Source organism: Pseudomassariella vexata (genome assembly GCF_002105095.1).
Source record: "Pseudomassariella vexata strain CBS 129021 chromosome Unknown BCR38scaffold_1, whole genome shotgun sequence".
Classification (NCBI taxonomy): domain Eukaryota; kingdom Fungi; phylum Ascomycota; class Sordariomycetes; order Amphisphaeriales; family Pseudomassariaceae; genus Pseudomassariella; species Pseudomassariella vexata.
Window position 1 is genome coordinate 4404891 of NW_024467956.1, and position 22586 is coordinate 4427476.

The 22586-nt window shown below is 50.6% G+C and overlaps 6 protein-coding genes across 6 annotated transcripts; 4 read left to right on the forward strand and 2 right to left on the reverse strand.

Moving 5' to 3' along the window:
- The first annotated feature begins 1649 nt into the window (after positions 1 to 1649).
- BCR38DRAFT_360285 (uncharacterized protein) lies at positions 1650 to 6030 on the forward strand. The gene is made up of 5 exons (XM_040857161.1): positions 1650 to 1869; positions 1934 to 2379; positions 2434 to 2849; positions 2904 to 4551; positions 4605 to 6030. Exons 1-5 carry the CDS (start codon positions 1731 to 1733, stop codon positions 5808 to 5810), a joined length of 3855 nt encoding a protein of 1284 aa, XP_040721757.1. The 5' UTR covers positions 1650 to 1730; the 3' UTR covers positions 5811 to 6030.
- Positions 6031 to 9061: 3031 nt separating this feature from the next.
- BCR38DRAFT_329199 (GMC oxidoreductase-domain-containing protein) lies at positions 9062 to 9406 on the forward strand (the record flags this gene model as incomplete). Its single annotated transcript, XM_040854860.1, has 1 exon — positions 9062 to 9406. One exon carries the CDS (start codon positions 9062 to 9064, stop codon positions 9404 to 9406), a length of 345 nt encoding a protein of 114 aa, XP_040721758.1.
- Positions 9407 to 11479: 2073 nt separating this feature from the next.
- BCR38DRAFT_419137 (uncharacterized protein) lies at positions 11480 to 13949 on the forward strand. Its single transcript, XM_040859285.1, has 2 exons — positions 11480 to 11665; positions 11931 to 13949. Exon 2 carries the CDS (start codon positions 11954 to 11956, stop codon positions 13679 to 13681), a length of 1728 nt encoding a protein of 575 aa, XP_040721759.1. The 5' UTR covers positions 11480 to 11665; positions 11931 to 11953; the 3' UTR covers positions 13682 to 13949.
- Positions 13950 to 14030: 81 nt separating this feature from the next.
- On the forward strand, positions 14031 to 16195 carry BCR38DRAFT_419139 (permease of the major facilitator superfamily). The gene has a single exon (XM_040859286.1). The coding sequence runs from the start codon at positions 14434 to 14436 to the stop codon at positions 16033 to 16035; it is 1602 nt and encodes a 533-aa protein (XP_040721760.1). The 5' UTR covers positions 14031 to 14433; the 3' UTR covers positions 16036 to 16195.
- A 409-nt stretch (positions 16196 to 16604) lies between these two features.
- On the reverse strand, positions 16605 to 17628 carry BCR38DRAFT_419140 (uncharacterized protein). Its single transcript, XM_040859287.1, has 3 exons — positions 17398 to 17628; positions 17195 to 17339; positions 16605 to 17148 (listed from the first exon to the last, which is right to left on the reverse strand). Exons 1-3 carry the CDS (start codon positions 17532 to 17534, stop codon positions 16840 to 16842), a joined length of 591 nt encoding a protein of 196 aa, XP_040721761.1. The 5' UTR covers positions 17535 to 17628; the 3' UTR covers positions 16605 to 16839.
- Positions 17629 to 21865: 4237 nt separating this feature from the next.
- BCR38DRAFT_301613 (uncharacterized protein) lies at positions 21866 to 22018 on the reverse strand (the record flags this gene model as incomplete). The annotated part of the gene is made up of 1 exon (XM_040854562.1): positions 21866 to 22018. A coding segment is annotated over one exon (153 nt), but the record flags the coding sequence as incomplete, so codon positions are not given.
- Between the last annotated feature and the right edge of the window lie 568 nt (positions 22019 to 22586).

Here is a 22586-nt window from a genome sequence, read left to right on the forward strand (position 1 = left end):
TTGGTTGCCTTGCTTAATTACCTTATATTGACTTGATCGTCCGGGTGTTCGAAATAAAGGAAAGGCTACGTGTTCGATTCTACGTAGCAAGGAACGACGATTATATAGACTGCTCAAGCAACTCTTGAGCCTCAATTATGTCGTTCTCGATCAGACGCACCATCATCATCTCAAGGATTGTAAGTTATTGTGCTGTTGATGCTGAGTTTGGAGCCAATACCCCCTTACTTCGACACGGGGCCGTCCGTCAATTTCCACATGGCTAACTCTCTTACATGTGTGATCTATGGGTACCATTGCCGTCTTGAAGATCGCTGCTACAGTCATATCACTGATGCTGCAATGTGAATTTCCGAGGAGGACATAAAGCAGTGCCGACATAGCTTCAAATCGTCAGCTCTCATTGGTCACAGTGGACAGTGATCGAGACTCACGCCCGGCCGTAAAGGACAGTTCAACAATGACTTACTTTTCTAAGCATGTTCCAGAAACGGAGAAGTTCTAAAGCGATCTGTTGCCGTTCGAGTAATAAGCTGACACAAGGATAAGAAACTATCTAAGCCACTTTAATAACCCCGTGAGTTATGTCATTGTATAGTGGATGGTTGGCCCACTGACGAAATCATGCACAGACTTGAAGCAAACAAGAACATCATCGCCTTCTGTATTCCAATCCTGCAATCCCTAATCGAGCCGTGCAAGGGCGGAGACATTGGGAGCACGCCATCATCAAAGGGCTGCTAAAATAACTTCAGCGACCAGAGCGTGGAGCAGCCCCGGTCAATCAACTACAAAAGAAGGCCAAAAGGGGTCCATGGTTTTAGCTGCACGATCCAAGACAGGGAGGGTTGTGAAAACAACATAGCAGACCCCCCATGTACAACTCACAAACATTTCTTATAAACGAAGCTCGAGCGCTAGCGGTGAGGGGTTTATCAAGAGCAGGGTTGCCATGTGAATGTTTCTATCGCAAAGTGCTACTCCACGGCCAGTGGAGGATCCATTGTAACATTACACAAAAAAGATTTTTAATACGGAGTGGTTGTGGGACCAAATGACCATCGAAAGACGAAAGACCCACTCGTGGCAGAATGTGGTCACACTATATAGTATTGTTTGGTGTAAACGGCGCTTAGCCCACGTGTTCTCCAGGAAACCTTCCTGCACGTGCCTCATGGCAAATAGCCCTGCTTAGTACTTAGCTCGACAGGTCCCCCTTGCATCTTGTCGGCCAAATGGCCAGATCTTACAATGGAGTATCACTAGTTTTTAGATGTCTCCATACTTCATACTAGCAATATTGAACGGATGCTCGTATGGAGTTCACGCCAAAAGTCAACACTTTGTATCTGTTAGGCCCTTTCTACCACGAAGCGAGTCTATCTTATGCCTCAGCTGTATCCGCAATAGCGACGTCACGGTTTACGACGACCCATTGGGATCAAGCAAGCTGTTGTATTACACACATATTTGACAAAGAGGCTCAAGTGATTGATTGATGTATATGTCTGCCTTGCAGCCCATTCACCGCTGCTGTGATTTTTATGTATGGCCGGGTAATTATGCTTCTGATGTGGCTGTGTGTGTGGCTGTAATCCAACAAGAGCCTACCACATTACCCCTTCAGCCCCGCGATAACCGTCCCAAAACTTAAATTCAACTCCACCTTGCAAGAGAACTTTGAGTTCTAAGCACGTCCCTTCCTCTTGTCGACTACGCTCGCTATAGCTATGCCTACTTGTTCAAGTTTCAAAAAGTGGTGGAAGCGTGTCACTGGCCGTCGCGGCGTAGAGAACTCGGCAAAGTCCAAGGCGATACAGGATGCCTACCCAGGACCCGGCGCAGTCACCTCGCCGACGTCATTGCGAGGTATTAGAATCTTCAACCAGAAAGCTCTGAGCTCAATTTGACATGCCCAACTAACAAGCTCTAGCGAGTGTAGAGCTCCAGCCTTCGGAGCGTGCCGCTCCTTCAACCTCCTCAACGCCGATACAACGAGCGACAACAGATACCCTATCTTCTGTACCTCCGGCGTCCGCCACCCTACAACAGCCAGACACAAAAGGTTCTCTATGGGATGAAGCCCTAGAGCAACTACGACAGACTGTGGAAGACCAAGATATCAAAGCCGCTGTGGAGGAGATCGCCAAGATTCGGACCAGTAACGTTGAAACATCTGATAGCAAGTCTACTGTCAAAGATCAAGCCAGGGCCATTAAGCAGGAAATAGAGCGGGAAACTAAGAGCCGGCGGCACGACAGCTTTCTTACAAATACTGTCTTTGTACTAAATAGGTTTGTCGCAGTAGGCGATGTCGCCGTCAGCTTCGATCCTGTCCATGCTGCTCTCCCATGGGCGGCCGTCCGCTTTGTCCTCATGGTAAATAATCCTCGCATTATATAGCGTGGATAATGCTAAAAGTAATCTTTACAGACCTTGACCGCTGGAAACGAGCTGAAGAGCCGACTCCTCAACGGGATAGCTAGCGTTACTTCACTAGTCCTGCAATGTCATACGTATCAGCATTTATATATAGCGCCTGAACCCAAACTTCAGCCCCCTAAGGACACCCTGAGTGCCCTAGAGGCATCCATAGTTCAGGCTTACGCCAGGTCGCTACTATTTCTCAGCTTCGCGATAAAACATAAGCGAAGCCGCAGTAGAATAGTCGATACTCCTTTCCGACTTGGCGATACGGACGAGCATGTAAAGGGTATTATCGAAAGTGGAGACCAACTCGCCCGAGCAGCTGATAATTGCGAGAAGCACTGCAATCATCAGAATCGGGCTACGGTCAAAGAACTCCTCGGATTCGCCGCAGAGCTGCGTCGAGTGGCTCATGATCAGAAGTATATCACTAATCGCCGCCTTTGACTCGTTGAAACTAACAACCTGGGATGCAGGGCCTTTGTCAACCAAATTAGCTACAAGGTAGACCAAATTGAACAAAATCTACATGATAACGACCACAAGACAGTACTCAACAAAATCCCGGCCATCGTAGGAGCGGCCTTCGACTCTCACGCTGAAGAACACAACTCAACCTGCCTCCAAGACACCCGAGTCGACCTTCTTCGCCAGATATCGGAATGGGCTCATGACCCTGGCGCCCGAGCCGTCTACTGGCTTAACGGCGCTCCTGGTACCGGAAAGTCCACCATCTCCCGCACGGTAGCACGATCTTTTGCCAAGTCGGGCCATTTAGGCGCTAGCTTCTTCTTCAAGCGGGGCGAGGCCGACCGAAGCAGCTTGTCCAAGTTCTTTGCTACAATCGCCGCCCAGTTGTTCAAGAAGTATCCCGCCGTCGCGCCGTACATGAAAGATGCTATCGAGACCGATCCCGATATCTTCGGAAAGGCGATACCAGAGCAGTTCGAGAAGCTCATCCTAGAGCCTCTGTCAAAGACTTCCCCAGGTGCACACGCCGTTACAACGCTCGTTATTGTCGTTGATGCCCTAGATGAGTGCGAGCAGGACAAAGATATCGAACTTATTGTTACCCTCTTTTCCCGCGCTAAGACCCTGCATTCTCCGCGGTTAAGGATATTCGTTACTAGCAGACCCGAGCTGCCTGTTCGCCTAGGATTTCAGGCTATTTCAGATTCGTACCATAATCTGGTTCTTCATGAAATACCTAAGGGTGACGTGGAGAACGACTTAACTGTATTTCTTAAACGCGAGGTCACGAGAATCAGAAACAAGTACAATAATTCCGTATACGAATACCGACGCCTGAAGATGGACTGGCCGGAACAAAGGGACATCCAGGAGCTAGTGAAAATGGCGAGTCCCCTCTTCATCTATGCCGCTACCGTCTGCCGCATCCTTGAGGATCATAAATGCGGCGATCCCGATGAACAACTCCAAAAGGTCCTCCTACCTGATGGCATGAGAAGTCAAGGGTCCCAACTCCACGAGTTATATATGTTTGTTCTTCAACAACAGCTTCCCGACCAGGACAAGAAAAAAGAAAGGGTCAAGTTCTTAAACGACTTTCGAGATATTATTGGGTCAATTGTTGTTCTTGAGAGTCCCCTCTGCATCTATACTCTAGAGCAGCTACTCGGTATCCCTAGCAGAACCATCGGTAACAGACTTGACTTGTTTCATTCAGTTCTAAGCGTCCCGGATTCACCTGAATTGCCTGTCCGGCTGCTACATCTGTCTTTCCGAGATTTCTTAGTGGATTCTGAAAATCAGAAGAGCCCATTTTGGGTAGACGAGAAAGCGGCCCACGCGCGTCTGGCTGCACATTGCCTACGTGTGATGAATATGCGCCTCCGCTCCGACATTTGTGGACTGAAACAGCCAGGCACATCTCGCTTAACTATTAATTCCTGTGAGGTAGACAAAAGTCTATCAGCGGAGGTCCAGTATGCTTGTCGATACTGGGTATACCACGTAGCGCAAGCAGGCAGACGTATTAGCGATAGCGACGAAGTCCACACTTTTCTTACACGCCATCTCTTACACTGGATCGAAGCTTTAAGTCTAGTAGGGAAAGCTTCGGAAAGCCTCTATAGTATTAGAAATCTTCAGTCACTTTTTATAGTAAGTTCTAATCATATTAATAGTACCCTTACGTAAAGAAGCTGACTTATTAGGCCGAAGCTAGTACGGAGTTATCTAGATTCCTCGACGATACTATACGCTTTATTCTAGCTAATTTGTGGCTAATTCAATCTTATCCACTTCAAATGTACTCGTCCGCACTTGTCTTTTTGCCGGAGACGAGCATCCTGCGAAACAAGTTTAAGAGCGCTATTCCTAGCTGGATATCACTTACCCCAAAGACTGAGACCAACTGGAACCCATGCCGGCAGACGCTCGAGGGCCACAGCGGCTGGGTCCATGCCGTGGCCTTCTCGCCCGACTCGAAGCTGGTCGCGTCGGCCTCTGGCGACGAGACGGTCCGGATCTGGTCGGCCGACACGGGCGAGGTCCAGCAGACGCTCGAGGGCCACAGCGGCTGGGTCCATGCCGTGGCCTTCTCGCCCGACTCGAAGCTGGTCGCGTCGGCCTCTCACGACGAGACGGTCCGGATCTGGTCGGCCGACACGGGCGAGGTCCAGCAGACGCTCGAGGGCCACAGCGGCTGGGTCCATGCCGTGGCCTTCTCGCCCGACTCGAAGCTGGTCGCGTCGGCCTCTGGCGACAAGACGGTCCGGATCTGGTCGGCCGACACGGGCGAGGTCCAGCAGACGCTCGAGGGCCACAGCAGCGGGGTCCATGCCGTGGCCTTCTCGCCCGACTCGAAGCTGGTCGCGTCGGCCTCTGACGACAAGACGGTCCGGATCTGGTCGGCCGACACGGGCGAGGTCCAGCAGACGCTCGAGGGCCACAGCGGCGGGGTCCATGCCGTGGCCTTCTCGCCCGACTCGAAGCTGGTCGCGTCGGCCTCTGGCGACGAGACGGTCCGGATCTGGTCGGCCGACACGGGCAATTGCGTGCAAGCAACTACTACCGGTTACGTCGTCTCTAGCATATCATTTCATCCTAGAGGTTCGCATCTTCTTACCAACACTGGGATTATCACTATAAATCCGCTAGATAAACCAGGAGCAGCTATAAATGCATCTAGTCCTCTACCTTTCGCGATACCTGGTCAGTCTCTAGCAGGTCTAAGTAGTAATAGTCGATTTGGGATTGGTATTAGTCCAGAAAAGAACTGGATTACGTTGCATGGGAATAACTTGCTCTGGCTCCCGGCGGAATTTCGACCATGTCGTTCGGCTGTGTCTGGCTCGAATGTAGTGATCGGCTGTGCTTCAGGACGAGTTATAATCATGGGATTCTCCGAGAATAATTAAGCTGGTAAACCTGAAGGGAAATCAAATTTAATAGTTAAATCGTTCTACAATCAGTCATAACTTTATTTTAATAACTTTGCAAAAGAGGGTTCTAGGGGTCGGGTTGAATTTATAGCTTGAGTTCTAATTGCGAGAAGGTTCGAGATTCTTCTACACCTACCGTCACCGAGCCATTGACAGTCGTCACGCTTTTGGGGGTGGTGTTTTCCGGATATTAGATACACCAATCCATCAGGCCCCTGCACGCGTATGTTACATAGATGATTAGATACGATTTACGTCAGAGGAAGACTCAGCGTCCAATGGAGGTGTGAACCTTCAGTGGTCGCTGCTCTCCAGAAAGCTTGCCAGTAAGCTCGCTTGGCTACCCAAGCAAGGCAGACGATCAGTCTCCCGCAATGCAGAGGATTAATGGCGGGGCAACCGACGGCGTGGAGCATATCAAAGAACAGCACGGCAATTCAAGGCCAGACAGAAGCAACATCTTTTACGGCAATATTTATAATACAACAACTGGTCAAGTATCATATCTGATACTCTATATAGACTGGGTTATAGATTCTTTAGCGTACCTTCAGATAATTGCCGTAGTCGTAGAATGTGCTAGGAAAACACCTTGCGCTGGACCAGACTTAGAAGCCGAGTCTGAATACTAGGTTCTTCCTTGCTCGCACAATCACGCCCACCTTCTAGAGCCGAACCCAAAATGCTGCCTTCATCTCCCTAATAATCATTTTATATGTCCCTATCTATCTTCAGGCTCAAGCGGTGGTTTCAGGAAAGTATGTGGTGCGTTACGTTATAATGACCTTCTATAACGTACCCCACAAGCAAGTTGGCCACTTTTTCTTGGCACCGTACGAACAACCTTTTAATTAACATCTTTACACATACCAAGATGGGATCGAATTGGAAAGAAAGCGACATGATTCTAGCGTGTCAGGCGCTTCAATCGAAACCCGAATTAAGCATCCGACGCGCTGCCCAACTCCACAATGTCCCTCGTACAACTCTAGCTAACCGAAAACGCGGACTACTATCTCGACGCGATACTCGACAATCTAGTCAAGAAATTGAAGACCTAATACGGGCGCATATAACCCATATCTCGAAGGATGATTTCTTTTCGGCATTCTATAGGGCGTATCGTACGACTATAACTAAGTCGAATATCCAGGCAGGTTTCAGGGGGACAGGACTTATTCCGTACGACCCGGAATATGTGATTTCACAGCTGGATATTAAGCTACATACGCCTACACCTCCTGGGAGCTCGTCTGGCGCCCCCTTAATCTGGGAATTGTCACGGTGAGCACAATTGAAGAGTCAAAACACTCTAATGCACTGTATTGACTTAACGATTCTCGACAAGGAAAGAAAGAGAAACTAAAACAGGCTGGCTCACATCTGAGAATCTTCAATCCCGCCTTCAGATGGCCAGTGCTCCTACGGGTCCACAGCTAGTGGGTTTCGTGGCATCGTGACACCGGCCGTCACACTAAGTGTAATAATAGTATGCTCTTTGCAATATAGCTCGAAGTCAGTCGAGTGGTGGCTCTCATGCCCGTCGAGGATAAGAAGACGATAAACACCCTTCGTACGATCCTTCGTATAGCGATCAAAGTGCTGAATCCAGTCTACGCCTCGCTCATTTGTTGTCCAACCGTTTTTAGTTACAGCGATTACCCAATCGGACGGGAATGGGCTATTCTCGTACCAGGATAAGAGGTGGTTTTGACCCGCGACAATAATATACGGCGGGATAGCCCAGCCGGACGAATTAATACCCTGGATTACTGTAGCCCATTCTCGATTGCCTTGTTGGACTGTACGAGGCATTCCGCGTCGTTCGGCACTTGTAACTACCATCTCGGATGAGATTAAGCCCATCGCGAACCCTGTCTCGTCGAAGTTATAGATATCCGCCTCTTGGATACCATATTTCGCAATTGTATTTCGTACGAGCGTAAACCACGCGCGATACGCGTCAGGATCTTCGCAATAGGCTCGTTGGTAGTCGATTCTTCGATTAAAACGCGTCCGAAGGTCTGGTTGTCGTCGTACGAAGTTCGAGGCCCAGTTGACGCCGACGCGTCCAGCGCCACGGTCACGGAGCAGTCGGTTAGCCATAGCTTCAACACCATGGAGCCGGGGAGGAAATGATCGCGAATCTAGGTCAAGTATGTATTGTACGACCGCTAACTCTTCTGATTCCGTAAGCTTATGACTAGATTGTCGAGTATCGCGTCGAGATAGTAGTCCGCGTTTTCGGTTAGCTAGAGTTGTACGAGGGACATTGTGGAGTTGGGCAGCGCGTCGGATGCTTAATTCGGGTTTCGATTGAAGCGCCTGACACGCTAGAATCATGTCGCTTTCTTTCCAATTCGATCCCATCTTGGTATGTGTAAAGATGTTAATTAAAAGGTTGTTCGTACGGTGCCAAGAAAAAGTGGCCAACTTGCTTGTGGGGTACGTTAGGTGCTTTGCGCTCTTCGAAAATGTTAGTAAACTTATCCTGAGCTATAGATTCAGAAAAGAACACCCATTCCTCTAACAATGACTGCAAGATGGTGATTATGTTTGGATGCCAGAAACGATGAGAGGCCGGAGCGTATTGATTCACAAGATCACGAATTTTGGCACGCTTCCTCAAATAGCATCAATAGAAGAGGGCACGTCAATTTCATTTGCACAAGCGTCCGGTCTACAGGCATTCAAACTCTATGGCCAATTCTGCCCTTCCCGAGGTGACCCTGAACGTAACCTTAGGTGGTAGAAGCAAGTCTGGGTAGACATCCGTCTTCAGCTGCTCCTCGGATTGCTGCATGGGGAAGCACTATGGAACTCGACTCGACATCAGACACACCGTCGCACTAGTAAAGCGTCACATATCGGAGGTTTCCGGCGTGCAACGTATCTCTTAAAGCCGGCGCGGCGTAATACATATCGAACTGCATATTTAGACCAGTCCCAGTCTAGGGCTCGAGGGATATTCAGTAAGACACCCGTCGGTTGGTCTGTGAGGCGCATACAAACTCGACAAGTTCATCAACCTGGACTGGAGTTAATAAGGCGGGCCGGCCAGAGCGACGACGCAGCGTTGCTTGGGTTATTGCAGCCCACTGAGCCTGCCGCTGGGTAACCCCTAGCTGCAAGGCTATAGCCTCATAAGTCTATCCTGCTTGATGAAGTGTGCGGACTTGAAGGCGGCGATCGCGATCGAGATGCGCCGTATGCGGGAGGTATGGAATATGGACGTTGTTCGGGATATTGTACTGGGCGATGAGTACTGGTCGGGCGTTGACGTCGACACGGATGAAGAGATCTTGGACGTGATCCGTGATAGCCTGATGAATCTGTGGCACGTGCCGGGAACCTGTAAGATGGGCAAAGAAGACGATTCCAGGGCGGTTATCAACAGCGACACCAAGGTGTTTGGTGTGGGAGGCTTGAGGGCGGTCGATGGTGACAGTTTTCCCATTCTGCCGACCGGGCATCCTCAGAGTTCCATATATGCGCTTGCAGAAAGATTGCTGATGACATCATCAACAGGTGTAGGCAAGTGTCGCAATATTTCAATAGTGTCTTATTATTAATGGCCGCTGTTTGCGAAGCCAGTCTAGTCTATCTTGTTCGTTGGCGAACCCTTCGTTTTTGCGTGCCGCTCGACACCGTTTTCCGGGTCGATGGCGACCACTTTCATATCAGTTCGTACCTGAAACTTCTTGCCTCGCCAGGTGACTGTTGTCCCAAGTAGGACAGCCCAGATCCATATTGGCGGCGCCAGGAATTCACGTCCTATCCATGCCAGGAACCATTGGCCAAATGGTCTCTTTTCCACGCCGCCACCACTTGTCCCCCGTGCGAAGCCTGGCGTATTATCATCTACACTAATGCTGTATCCGGCGTGTAGTCTTTTGTAGACGAGATAGTCCAGAGTCATCCAGAGCGTAACGGCCATGGTCCAATAGAGGCTCAAAGCCCCCCAAGTTTGGGAAAGTCCATAGCGTTGATTGAACCAAGGGACGCTAGTGAGCCCGAACGAGATATAGAAGCAGCACAGCAGCGACTCCGCCCCTGGTTCAACAAGGGTCGCCAAGGTGACGGTCCATTTCCGAACGCGGAGCCACCGCACGCGACGAGCGACGTATGCAAGAACTGACATGCCGGCTATCGGTTGAATCGCCAAATCCCCCCACACTAGTCCATGATTTCTGAACCCAGGTATTTTGGAGCGCCATATCAGGTCACCGATCAGATGATCTTCGCAGATGTACCAGGAAAAGTGATCGAGCCCGGTGGGCTGGGTCATAGCCGAGGCGGGAAGGATGGGGTTCCGCGATGGGTCTGTCACCATTTCCAGGTGTGATTTGCGGAACATATTGCTCTTGCCCACGATGCAAGGCGCAACAGCTACGGCGTTGATAGCACCGTAAAACTTGGCATGGGTGGTGGCCATGTACAACTCTTCCAGCCGACCCCCACCTTGGGACATGATCGAGGTCGGTATGTCATGACGTTTTCCAGCATCGGACGATCCAGACAGAAGCGCCTGGTTCTCCCAGCTGTCGCGGCTCAACGACGACACCGTATCCACCACGAGGGGCATTTGGTGCACAAATTTGTACGGCTTGCTACGCTTCCCCTCTGGCATATAGCCCTGTAGCTTGTCCACCATGCGACCGATGACGTCCCTGGAAACCCAGACATTGCAGTCAATGATCCATACAATATCTCCCTTTGCCTCCCGCCAGGCTCGACTCTCGTTTCGAATTTTGGGGTTCGGTCCAAGGTTGTTGATTTTGCCGTGTTCGCCATGCAACACGGGGTCGTCGCTCTCGATCAGCACGCGAGCGTCAAAGTCAGGAAAGTCGTCTACCAGCTGCTTCAAGGTCGGATATGCCGGGTCATCCTTAGACGCGACACAAAAATAGATGGTCAGCTTGTCCTTGGGGTAGTGCTGGTGGAACGATGCCGCGAGGCATTCATAGAGCGAAGGTTCTAAACCCTTTGCCGGGCGTATTATGGTCACATGCGGTACGTCGTCTTCGGGAAGATCAGGAGAAATCGGTTTCGCTGGTCTCGAGGAATAGTGCTTGAAGCTGCAGTCAAAGACTTGTCAGAGGACAGTTCTACCAAGAGCTTCGCCAAGGTACGGACATGTTGTAATTGCCAATGCATTGGACTCCTATGATGAAGACGCCCCAGCTAAAACAGGCATAACCCAATGTCTCGACGAGAGGAAACATTTGCGCGCTGCCGTATAAAAGTCGATTGAGGAGGTGGGAGACACAGTAGATGGGGTTGTTAGGTAAACGACGAAGATGGGTCACGACCTGTTGGCGAACTCCATTGAAGGGGCGGAACACAACAATGATTCCACGATAGGATTCAACAGAGCGAAGCGATGCAAAAACAATGGGAACATTGACGACATTGGAGACGGGATTCCAATATCATGACCACCTCTGCGCGCGCACCGTCCAATCAGATTGACGATGGACGTGGAAATTTGATGGACTCGCTGAGTTTGCCCTGCGCACGAGGCAACTGCAGCTACGGATACACCACAAAATGCCACTCGCCCCACCAAGAGTAAGCTTGCCGAGATTTTCCGGTGGACACGCTCCAAGATCGAAAAAAGCTCCAGTTCAGAAAATTCTATGCAAGTTCTTTCCTTTAGAGTCACTCCGAAATCAACCGCGAATCATTTTGCCATCACTCCCTCGGTCAGGCCGCTCTCCCTTCCACATGCCCGAGATGCTTAATACAGGGAGTCACGGCATTTCTTGAATGGCCTGCTTAATCACTTCTCCGTGGTGGCAACGGGATATATATCCCTCATCTAGAACTGAGTATGTACAACTGAATATCCTCATCTCCTACCACCCATTAGTCTCGAGAACCTTGCGGAGTAGTATTGAACTGCTATTCCAAGGGCGTTTTCTCTTGCAACTCCCTTCGTGGTGATGACAAACTTTTATCTTCGGAACTTAGAGGATTCAAACCCTCAATGAGTGTCCATAATGACTACAACGGTATCTGAGCGACTCCACACATGTCACTACTTTTGATGAGACAATACTTGCGAGAGCAACAAGCTGACCATCATTGAGACAGACCGGGATGAAGCCTGTCTTGTCATGGCAAACACTACCCACCCGTTGAGCGATTTCACCGCAGTTGCGAAAGCTGACGCTGACGGAGAGGCAAAGGCCACAGCATTGGCGAAACCACGTGAAAATGGACAACCACGCACAGTAGCACCAGAGACTCCGGCACATTCTGTGTCATCAGCTCCCCTTAGACCTGCCCTATGGCAGATCCATGCTCTGCCCGCGCCAATTCGCACATACCCCCTTCCTGCCTTCTACCCAAGCAATCCGCTTTCTCTCTTGCACATTGCCTATACGTGGATCAGTCAAACCATCTCACCCCCTCGAGAACCCTCTGTCGTACATGAGGCCATTTGGTCGTCCAAGACGAGGTCTGTGAATGTCACTGACCCAAAGTCTATCCGTGCACTTTGGGAACAAGGCTTCTACGGCAAGGGCATTTTCAGCCGAAGTGAACCCAATTGGTTGAAGAAGCAGCAAGCCCGTCGAGATGTCAAGGGCAAGAGTGTGGCCGAAATGTACACGCTGAAACGGCGTGAAGAGCGGAAGCAGATGAAGTGGGACCGCGCGAGAAAAGAGCAGGAGCTTATCCAACGAACCAGATTCGAGGAGATGCGTGTTGCGCCTGTGGGGCCAAACGAGCTACTCACCTTGCCCAATTCTCCAAGTGATCTCCACAGGCTGATTATGTCTATACGTACAACGAATGAAGCCGGCGCTCGGCAACCTATGAATGGTGCTGCTGGTGACAACGAGGCGCAGGTGCCAATTGAAGAAAGTCCAAGACAGCCGAATGGCATCCTCAAGCCTGATGCTCAGACGATAATCAATGGCACTACAGACGGCAATGATACAATTTCTCCGTTCCCACCAGTCGATGATGATGTCGAGCGGCCGCAGACTCCCCAGGGCGCACTTTCGTCCTCGCCACCAGACGGTACTTCATCTCTGCTTAGACGCAGAAAGAGTGTGCGATTCTCTCCCAACGTGGAGTCGACGACATTCAAGAACTCGGATCCACCTACCCCAAACATATGCACGTTGTCCAATGGTAACATCAAGGCTCCAGACAGCCTGTTGGCGAATGGCACTTCACCGCTGTCTCACGAACCTGGTGTTCCTTCGGTAGAAGCACCAGTGGACGCAGTAGGTACCGAGATCCCCCAGCCGGTTGTGGCCGGGGCCCCAGAGCTTGTCGATAAAGAGCACCTCCAGCTTACCCTTGAGGAGACGTTCTTCTTGGTGTTTGGTCTCGGTGCTTTGACGGTGAGGGATGAATGTAGTGGATCCACGTTTCCGGTCGAGCAACTCTTCAGTCTCTGCCGACAGCAGTCCTACATCCCTACCAAGAAGGGCGACCTTCAACCTGATGACCCGTTCATGATTCAATACGTGGTGTATCACCACTTCCGGTCTCTTGGGTGGGTTCCACGACCCGGCGTCAAGTTCGGTTGTGATTGGTTGTTGTACCAACGCGGCCCTGCGTTCAACCACGGAGAGTTCGCAGTGGTCGTTATGCCGTCATACTCTCACCCCCACTGGAAGGCGCTGGGCTGTCGTGCATCCCCGAAGTCGTGGCATTGGCTGCATGCGATCAACCGTGTACAATCTGGTGCTTTGAAAAGTATGGTTCTGGTATATGTTGATGTGCCACCGCCTGCAGGAAGCGATGAAGACATACCCACGACACTGAAGCGGTATAAGATCAGAGAAGTCATGATCAGGAGATGGTCGACAAACCGCAATCGCGATTAAGGATATAGGTGTCCTTTGGGCAACTTGATGTACTATTTGAGATGAAGTATGAGGCAATTGCATAGGGCGGCGTTCTGGATGCATCAGGAGATATGCAAGAGAATGTCTTAATGATGCTGGGCGACACAGGACTGTATATCTACCATGTATGATATTTGCGATGGTGCAGCGCGCAACAAGGCGGACCTCCGGGTCGTTGCATACTTGAATAGCAGAAGCTCAAATTCGCACATGAGAATCAATGCAACTCAACCTTCGAGCTCTACAATTACATGTCCACAGCAGGGAGACGACGCAGTTTTCCTTAAGAGTGCCCACAGTGACAAAATGCTGCAAGCATAAGACCACTGTACATGTTTACAATCATTTCTTGCATTATGTGCCTGCTTATCTTGGTTAGCTGTACGGTACCGGCAGGCACGTGGTTCGGCCGCACCCCAAGTCCGACGGCCGGCCTTGCGCGGTCAAATGCCAACCGAGAATGCCGTTGTCGCCGAGACTGCAAAGAGGCAACAATACGTTTCGCAACATGCAACACGTAACACGCAACGCTGCACCTTCACCTTGAACCCAAAGCCCCAAGGCAACTTCGACAGGGGTCGTTTCCGTGTTGGTCTGGTCTGAACTTCGTGACTTCGACGTTGCGGGCCGATCCACGTCAACACGGTCACAACCTTGAACCAACCAAGCGTGAGACCTTCATCTCGAGTATTTCCAAGTCCTAGTTGGAAAGTTTGGCCTCAGGTTCCACGATGACACCGACTGATAGTCCAGCTCCAGACGGGAAGCCTCATCAAACCAGTATCGACGATGAAGCGACAGAGAGAACACACCTCCTAGCGTCGTCGCTTATCGCGTCGGCCCAGGATCCAGATGTCGCTGAAGGTCTCACTTCCACTGCATCATCACAACCCAAACCAGACTCCAAACCGCTTCCCCGATCGCAAATCATCCTCCTCTGCTATGCGCGACTTGTGGAGCCCATCGCTTTCTTCTCCATCTTCCCGTACATCAACGCCATGCTCATCTACAATTCCGATCTGGCCGACACCGACGTGGGGTTCTACTCGGGACTGATCGAGTCGCTCTTCTCCCTGACGCAGATGAGCGTCATGATGCTATGGGGACTGGCCGCTGATAGGGTGGGACGGAAGCCGGTGCTGGTTTTCAGTCTGATCGGCGTCAGCATCGCGACGGCGCTTTTCGGGTTCGCGAGGACCATTTGGCAGATGATTCTGTTCCGCTGCATAGCTGGTGTGTTTGCGGGCACCATTGTCACCATCAGGACTATGATCAGCGAACACAGCACCAAGGAGACACAGGCCAGGGCTTTCAGCTGGTTCGCCTTTGCCGGCAATTTGGGGATTCTGATCGGGCCCTTGATTGGAGGAGCACTTGCTGAGCCGGCGACGCAGTACCCACGCGCTTTTGGGAATGTCGCATTTTTCAGGCACTTCCCGTACACGCTTCCAAGTTTTGTTGTGGGCATCATTGGTCTCAGCAGCGTCGTTACCTCGGCCCTCTTCGTCAAAGAAACGTTGAAACCTAAGTCCAAGGACGGCAGCGACGAACCCAATGGCGAACCCGACTCCATCCCAAAGCCCCCAACCCTATCTACCTGGGAACTCGTCAAGTCTCCTGGCGTAGGCGTCGTGCTCTACGTCTACGCCCACATCATGCTCCTCGCCTTCTCCTACACAGCCATCGTCCCCGTTTTCTGGTTCACCCCGATCCACCTCGGTGGCTTCGGCTTTACTCCCTTCTATATCTCCATCTGCATGGGCCTGACCGGCTTCTCACAGGCCTCCTGGCTACTGCTCATATTCCCACCGCTCCAGCACCGCATCGGTACCAACGGCGTTATGCGTCTCTGTGCGTACGCGTACCCAATTGTCATGGCTACCTGCCCCTTGCTGAACTTGCTCCTACGCCAAGGCACCCCCGCAGCCGAGTGTGCTTTCTGGATTCTCGCTCCGATCTTCTTGTTGGTTGGCCCCGGTGTCAGCATGTCGTTTACTGCCATCCAACTCGCGCTCAACGACGTCAGTCCCAGCCAGAAAACTCTGGGGAGGTTGAACGCGTTGGCGTTGACGGGAATGAGCGCATTGAGGAGCTTTACGCCTGCCTTGTTCACGACGATTTTTGCGGTTGGGGCCAGGACGCAGGTCCTGGGAGGCTACCTCGTTTGGTTGGTTATGGTTCTAATAAGCTTGGGGTTCACGGTTGTGGTTAGATGGCTGCCGGCGGCGAGTGAGAGAGATTATCCTGGGATACAGGAGGACGATGCAGTAGCAGATAATGGGGATGGCAATGGGGCTGTGGTGGATGAAGAGGGTAGGGAGAGGCCGTCTTGAGGGGGTGAGAATCCACCTTGCTCGAATAGACGAGACGTGAAGCACTCTTAGACCGTCCGGATGATACCACATACACAGTATCTCGCGCAGATCTTTTGTACTTTCGTTAGATGTTAACATACTATTTAGAGGCCATGCTAATAGTGAAAGGCTCCCGTAACCTTAATTACCTATACCATGTGACCTACATAAAATTACAGAGCGCCTAGTAATCTCTAAAATGAGATATTTCGAGAGTTGTTAATTGTATTATATACGCAATTGAGGGATCTCAACCCTCTACTGATAACTCTGTGCGAATATCGTATTGATTGCTGTGTCTGTTCTACGCGTTGTGCTGCGTTAGTTGACGGAAGTGCTATATAGAAAGCTATCTGAAGGTGTGAGGGGCCTGACCCCATTAGCTACACTTGCCGCTACACCGCCTTCGGCGTAGAGCATAACTGTGGCCATAAATCCCACAGCAATAACGTATAAGTGAACACACAGGGTTCTGCATAGTGTGGTGGTTTTTAGTGTTTCAATCGGTGGTGCTAGATGGTCATAACGTGGTCAATAAGCAATCTACTGCGGGAATGAAATGTATTCAGCCGACTCGTATATACACAGGTCTCTGCTTATCTTCCAATCATAGTTATAGCTTTCACGGACACCCTTGAGTAAGAACCTCTACCATCTATTCAGAGGATTGCCCACGCTCTTCGGATATATTCCTCTAGACCGCCCTATGTAGACCTGGAGAATGGCTGGGCTCGCTGCATTGCACAGCAAGCATTCAATTGATTCCAGGATCAACGTAGACATCTAGTTCCAATGCCAGCCCTGGGTCGCCGGGATCCTGATCAAACTGATGTGAATAATACAGCACGGCGTTCTCCACATCAACCTCCACATGGACCTTATACCGGCCTGAATGTACCTCTCCCACCTCGAGTATATCGTATGTATTTTCGATGTCAAGTTTCGGCGATTTGAGAATGTTGGACCACAGACAATCTTCAACCGGGGCCGAGCAACTGTTTTTGCAGACCCGGAAATATGGTCACTATTACTAGCATCAACACTGCTTCCAGTGCCATCAACTGCTATTATCACGGTTCGCTGTATACGAGCCTGCAAAAATTAGTCTCCTCTCGTAGTTTATATGAGCAACACTCACCTTTTCAAAGCTGTCCATAAGGATAGTCACGCCGTGGTTGCCACCGAATTGGAGGCCAATGACAGCACCGTCCCGCAGAAACTGCGGGAAGGTTTTGGCACGGATGACTGCCAGAGCTCCGCCGTGACAAACTGCCATGGTCTGTCTGCAAGTGGAAACATTTAGCGGGAAGCTCTCGTCATGCAATAAGTAGGTATCCCTACAAGTGGGCTGGCAGAATGCCTGCAGTAAAGCTGACAGTTAGTCTCACCGGACTGAACCCGTTTGGTCGACCTGGCTCGATCGTAATGGTCTCATCGATGTGGTCCCTGAAACAAATAAATGAGTGAGCGGAAATCATGTGTGTCAGTAATCCTTGCTGGTTAAAACTGGACTCCTCAGTCCCGAGAGTTGCTGGGGGTTGTCCTCCAGCTAGATATTTGCCCTTTCTCGCCGTCTCCACCTTGTCATTGTACATCAGTTTGGTAGCGAAGGGACTAGCGCGTCCGATTTAGAGTAGTCTCTCCTTTACTAACGGGTGGATTGCGCTCCCACCATGTACTAGAAGCAGTGTGTTCTTCGGAGAACGGTAGATCGTCTTGCATATCTATCTCCTCAAGCGCTGCACCAAATGCTAGTTCGAAGGCCGCTTTTACCACGCTGGCCCGAAGCACAAAGTTGCGGGAGGAATTGTTCCACTTATAGGGGAGGTCAGTGTCGGACTCCCAACATCGAGTTTGAGAAACTTTTGGCGAAAGCCTTTAAGAAGCTCGAACCTCACTGAAGCATCGTCAATGCCGTGAAGAGATTTCAGCTCTTCGCGTATTGTGTCGCCAACGAAATAGGTCCAAGCCTCGCCACCTCCAAAACAGCCTGGGCATATTAATTTGTATCCGAGCGGATTAGTTGTAGTTGAAAAGAAACGTACTACATGAATCTCCGGCTTGGAAAAGTGTGGTGCTATACTGTTATCTTCTCGTCCATCCCACCTCAACTCAAAGGTCGACCCAGCCTAGAAATCGTAGGCATTAATTATCAATAAGTAGATATACTTACCACAGTATGCCCTCCAATGTCCGAAAACATGACCTGGCCACATTCTTGGATCGCATCCGATGATTCACAAATCAAAGGGTGGGTGAGCGCTTCGATGTCGTAGATGAACTCTATGCTTCGACAGCATTCTGTCCAAAATTTTCGTATGATGGACTCGTATAACTCTGGAATCTCCTTGTACTTCTCCCATTGGGCCGGGATAGTAAGGACTACCTTAGAGTACGTAGTACGTTATGTACTTGGCCTGACAATGAAGATTCATCTTCTTCTTAATCATGTTGAAGAAAGCAATAGTAAGATCTGTAAGCTGGCTTAGGAGGCATTGAATATCCTCGCGATTTCTAAGGATATCGAGAGGTGAATGCTTCCTAATCACTTCATCAGGTAGGCTTGCCAGCATGTATAATGCATACTTCAAGGCAACAGCATCTTCGTGGTTATAAGCTTCGACTCCGACATGGTTACCTCGCCTCAGGCAACCAAGGCTTGGGGACTCAGTCGAAGAGAAGACAAATCTCTGCCAGGGCCTGTAAGAATTCTCTGTAAACTGGATGTCGCTGAACCCCATCTCCTCATTATATAAGGTGCATCTGGTATTCGTGCTGCCTGAATCGATGCAGCAGACACAATGCTGGCTGTCAGACGTGCAAACGTTAGAGCATGAGGAAGATTAGGGCATCAGTGGTCCATAAATGTGTCTATTGCTTGCCACGTGCTTTCAATTAACCATGGTGTTGGAATGGCGCAGTCGGCAAATCAAGGTGAGAAGTAGTGAGTTGATAATTCGGCTCGGTAAGGTGCATCAAGGGAAGGACTTCAAAACGGGAGGAGGAAAAGCATCAAACGGTAAGAGAATTGCACAAGTAGATTTCCTATTCCGTGAGAATTAGGAGAACAGATCAAAACATCGCTATATTGTGCGTAGATGCTAGGGCTTTAAGAGAGCGATAGGAGGGGAAAGGAATCATCAGGTTTGGGGTCTGCAACAGGGCTTTTTACACGCAGGATGGTACCCAGCCAACCTTTTCGTCGAATGCAGAACTGAGCAAATGACTCCTATGAGGCATGTATCCCTTCGAGAGAGCTCATAAGAAGGTACAAACGTCTGGCACAGCTAACTGCGTTTAGTGACTAGCCCATCATGACATCCAGCTCTAGCAGGCCGCAGGGGTATCTCGCAGGCTGTTTCAGCGCAGTGGTTTCAGACCTCCAATCAAAATAGGTCGCCTCCAGGGTCCTCAGCAAAACTTTTTCCCGGCTAGAATCTATAGGACGACAGCCTCCACATCTTCAACATCATTGTCTCACTCTGTTTGCATCGACAACTTTAGTGGTAAGAACAACATTTCGTTAACGTCGACTCTAGAATGCAACCCAACGGGGATACCATCCGGGACTCTTAGTGGCGAAGGCTCATCGTTATTTCTCCATATACATGTGAATGAGTAACAGAGCGGCGCAACGTGTTCTGGGCCTCAGGACCAATCTTCTTGCATGCCCTCCCACACTAGCACCAACTCTTCGTCTCAGCCGTCGTTTGAGTGGCATATGCGGTACGGACGCACCAAGGCTCGCTCTTTTTTCCTGTCTTCCAAAACATAATTGTTGGCAAATAGTGGTTCAGCAGTGACGGCAACAGTAGATTGGTTGTAGAAATCCTTGCGTACGGAATCACACCTGTGTACGACTTAAATGTAACAAATGTTCCCATACAAGGTTATTCTCTTTGGTGGTAATCCTTTTGTGTAAATCCCATCTTCATTCCACGAGGTTGCTGGTTCTGGTGGTGCGCAGGACTTCAATAATCGATCACCCTACAGCTGATCGAGGAACTGGCCACCTTTATCCACTACCACTGAGCGATGCTCGAAATATAACGCGACATAAGGCTCACTACAGGGTCAGGTTGGTGATTCAAGTTTTCGCGAGCGTGAAGCCCAATATCAACAGCTGACCGACATTCCTCCACTACCGCGTTTACCTCTATCTCTCCCCGAACACCTCCGCCACCAAGATCTCCTCGTGGTCCACACTCACCAAGATACGACGCATAATCGACCGATAAAACGGTGTACACCAGATCTCTCCGTTTCTTACACCGTTCAGGTTAGTTCATAGATAGCCGTCTTGTCTAAAATTCCCCTGAATTCGACCGCTGTTACACCAACGCCGCCACATTGATGCAGGAGCTCTTAGCCCCATCAATCTGGATGTTCTATTCCGAAACTTGGGAGGCAATAGATACAAGACAAAAAACTCAAGTCTTGTTGGCGAGGTCATAGATATCTCACCCTTGCTTATGGATGATCCAACATGTGTTACATCAATTTTAGCCGCCGTTTGAAAATGGAAACCTTCCGCAGGTGTGATGATGAAATTGTCGTAATGTAGATGGTTCCCAACTCATCCAATCTGGTTCAAGTCATTTTTCCGGGACAATGATATCGACAGCAACGACTTGAGGCCGACAATCCCTATGCACCTGCACTTGAAATAAATGCGCCTTCGTCAGAATCGCCGCGTAGCTCTTTGGAAGAAGAATGCTGACTGGTCGTATTGGAAACTTTTCTAAACTACCTCAAGGTCCTATCGGTCTGAATGCCATGATACAGGAGGATTTTAAGTCCATGCCGGTTATTGATACGAGAAGGTCTTCGTCTCATGGCACAGGGGTACGGGCAGCTGACTGATCTACCGGAACTTTTGACCACAGGAAGAGGCTATTGCATTTCATCCACGCACTTTCCCCTTTACAACCCAAAACCTCACCAAGCCCGTCTCAAAGGCAGTCAGTGACAGACAACCGTCAGCATCAACCCACCACCCGGCCCCATAGTCGTTCAACACCGTGCCCTTGGCAGCCTGAAAAATGTCCTTCATGACCAGATTGCCACTCTCGGAGTACTCGTCATCGTCGTAAGTTAGCATATCGCTGAAGTCTCTCTCAAATCTATCCATGATGGAATCATTGGCCGCTTCGAGCGTTTTGTATACGCCCTCGACCTTAATCTCGTGATCGTAGGACTCGGTCTTCTCATTGTACAGCCCTTCGGTGTGAGACATGGCGATATAGACTGTATCATCTTCATTCTGTTTCCATGCGCCGCAGTAGTGGATGGCAACCAAGCGGCGAACCAGATCATCTGGCCATTGCGGGCTGTCGTAGCGCAGGTCGAAATCTGGCACGCCATCCTCGTCGTAACCATTGAACTGGAACATGTCGGGTAAATATGTGCGTGGGTCGTCGACTGGCGGAGATCCTTTGCCATCGACTTTGGGAAGTGTGCAAGTTGGAGGGGGTGGAAGTTCTCCCTTGAGCAGGGCTCGCGTTCGGGCCAGTCTTTGGAGTCGCTCCGGTAGAGGCGCGACTTGCCCGGTGGTTTCATCTAATTCTGGGTCCTCGTGGGGGCTCTGCGGCATGCTCGTGTCCAGACTACACACCTCATCTTCATCCTTCACTGCTGCCGTCTTCGGGGGCCAGTAGCCCGACACCTCAGGGACGGACTTCGTTCTCTCTCTGGTGGAGCCATCAACGGGCAAGGGAATCGGTGCAATTGCCACTTGCGCAGAGCTGACCCCGGGGCTTTTCACCGCGGGGGTGAAAGTCGCAGCGCTGCGACCCGTGTGCTTCGTAATGCGAAAGTGCTGGGTGAGATTATCCTTCCTCGAAAACTTCTTGCCGCAGTCGGGACAGTCGAAAGGTTTGGTTTGGGCGTGCAGAGAGCGATAATGCCGCTTCAGGTGGTCTTGACGAGTGAACTTCCGATTGCACAGCTGGCAGGAAAAAGGCGCGAGTTTGTGCCCGTTCCTGTCGCTCGAACCTAGGGCACCTTGGCTGCTCTGCCCAGTCCCTCCCCCTCCTCCTGCCCCACGGGGTGCTCCGCCCGTGCGCTGGCGCTTGGCGGATCGCAGGGACCGCGCGTACTCCTCCTCCCATGAACACTGCGGGTGGTGCTGATCCTCCTCGACGTCCATGATGCGGTCCTCAACGTCGTTGATATGGCGGTGGCTGGTGTTGGGAATTGTGAAGAAGCGGAGGGGGGGTGCAATGTTGAGAACTGCCGCGAGGAAAGAGCACATGGTTGTAGTTGTTTCCTTTTCAGGGGTAGCTGAGGGGCTAAGGGGGTCATGGAAGTGGGGGGCATCACGTGGCCGCCGTGCAATGAGGGGGTAATTACCCCTACTAGTGGTCGAAACAAACCACGAACTCAAACCCCGCTAGCAACAACAACACTTCATGCAAATACAAATGGGTTATGAGGACAGGGCAATCAACTAAAACAAACTCGCTCCGAAGACTTGGGGCATACTAGTCAATGCTGTTGACTAGTAACCTTCCATAGACTACATCTGCTTA

Excerpts from the sequence above, each read along its gene's own strand:
- BCR38DRAFT_360285 (XM_040857161.1), top strand. The coding sequence starts at position 1,731 with ATGCCTACTTGTTCAAGTTTCAAAAAGTGGTGGAAGCGTGTCACTGGC. Across the intron at positions 2,380-2,433 it reads CCGTCCGCTTTGTCCTCATG|ACCTTGACCGCTGGAAACGA; the intron begins GTAAATAATCCT and ends TAATCTTTACAG. Across the intron at positions 4,552-4,604 it reads ATCTTCAGTCACTTTTTATA|GCCGAAGCTAGTACGGAGTT; the intron begins GTAAGTTCTAAT and ends CTGACTTATTAG.
- BCR38DRAFT_419137 (XM_040859285.1), top strand. The coding sequence starts at position 11,954 with ATGGCAAACACTACCCACCCGTTGAGCGATTTCACCGCAGTTGCGAAA.
- BCR38DRAFT_419139 (XM_040859286.1), top strand. The coding sequence starts at position 14,434 with ATGACACCGACTGATAGTCCAGCTCCAGACGGGAAGCCTCATCAAACC.
- BCR38DRAFT_419140 (XM_040859287.1), bottom strand. The coding sequence starts at position 17,534 with ATGATTTCCGCTCACTCATTTATTTGTTTCAGGGACCACATCGATGAG. Across the intron at positions 17,340-17,397 it reads GGCATTCTGCCAGCCCACTT|ACAGACCATGGCAGTTTGTC; the intron begins GTAGGGATACCT and ends TTCCACTTGCAG. Across the intron at positions 17,149-17,194 it reads TTATGGACAGCTTTGAAAAG|GCTCGTATACAGCGAACCGT; the intron begins GTGAGTGTTGCT and ends TAATTTTTGCAG.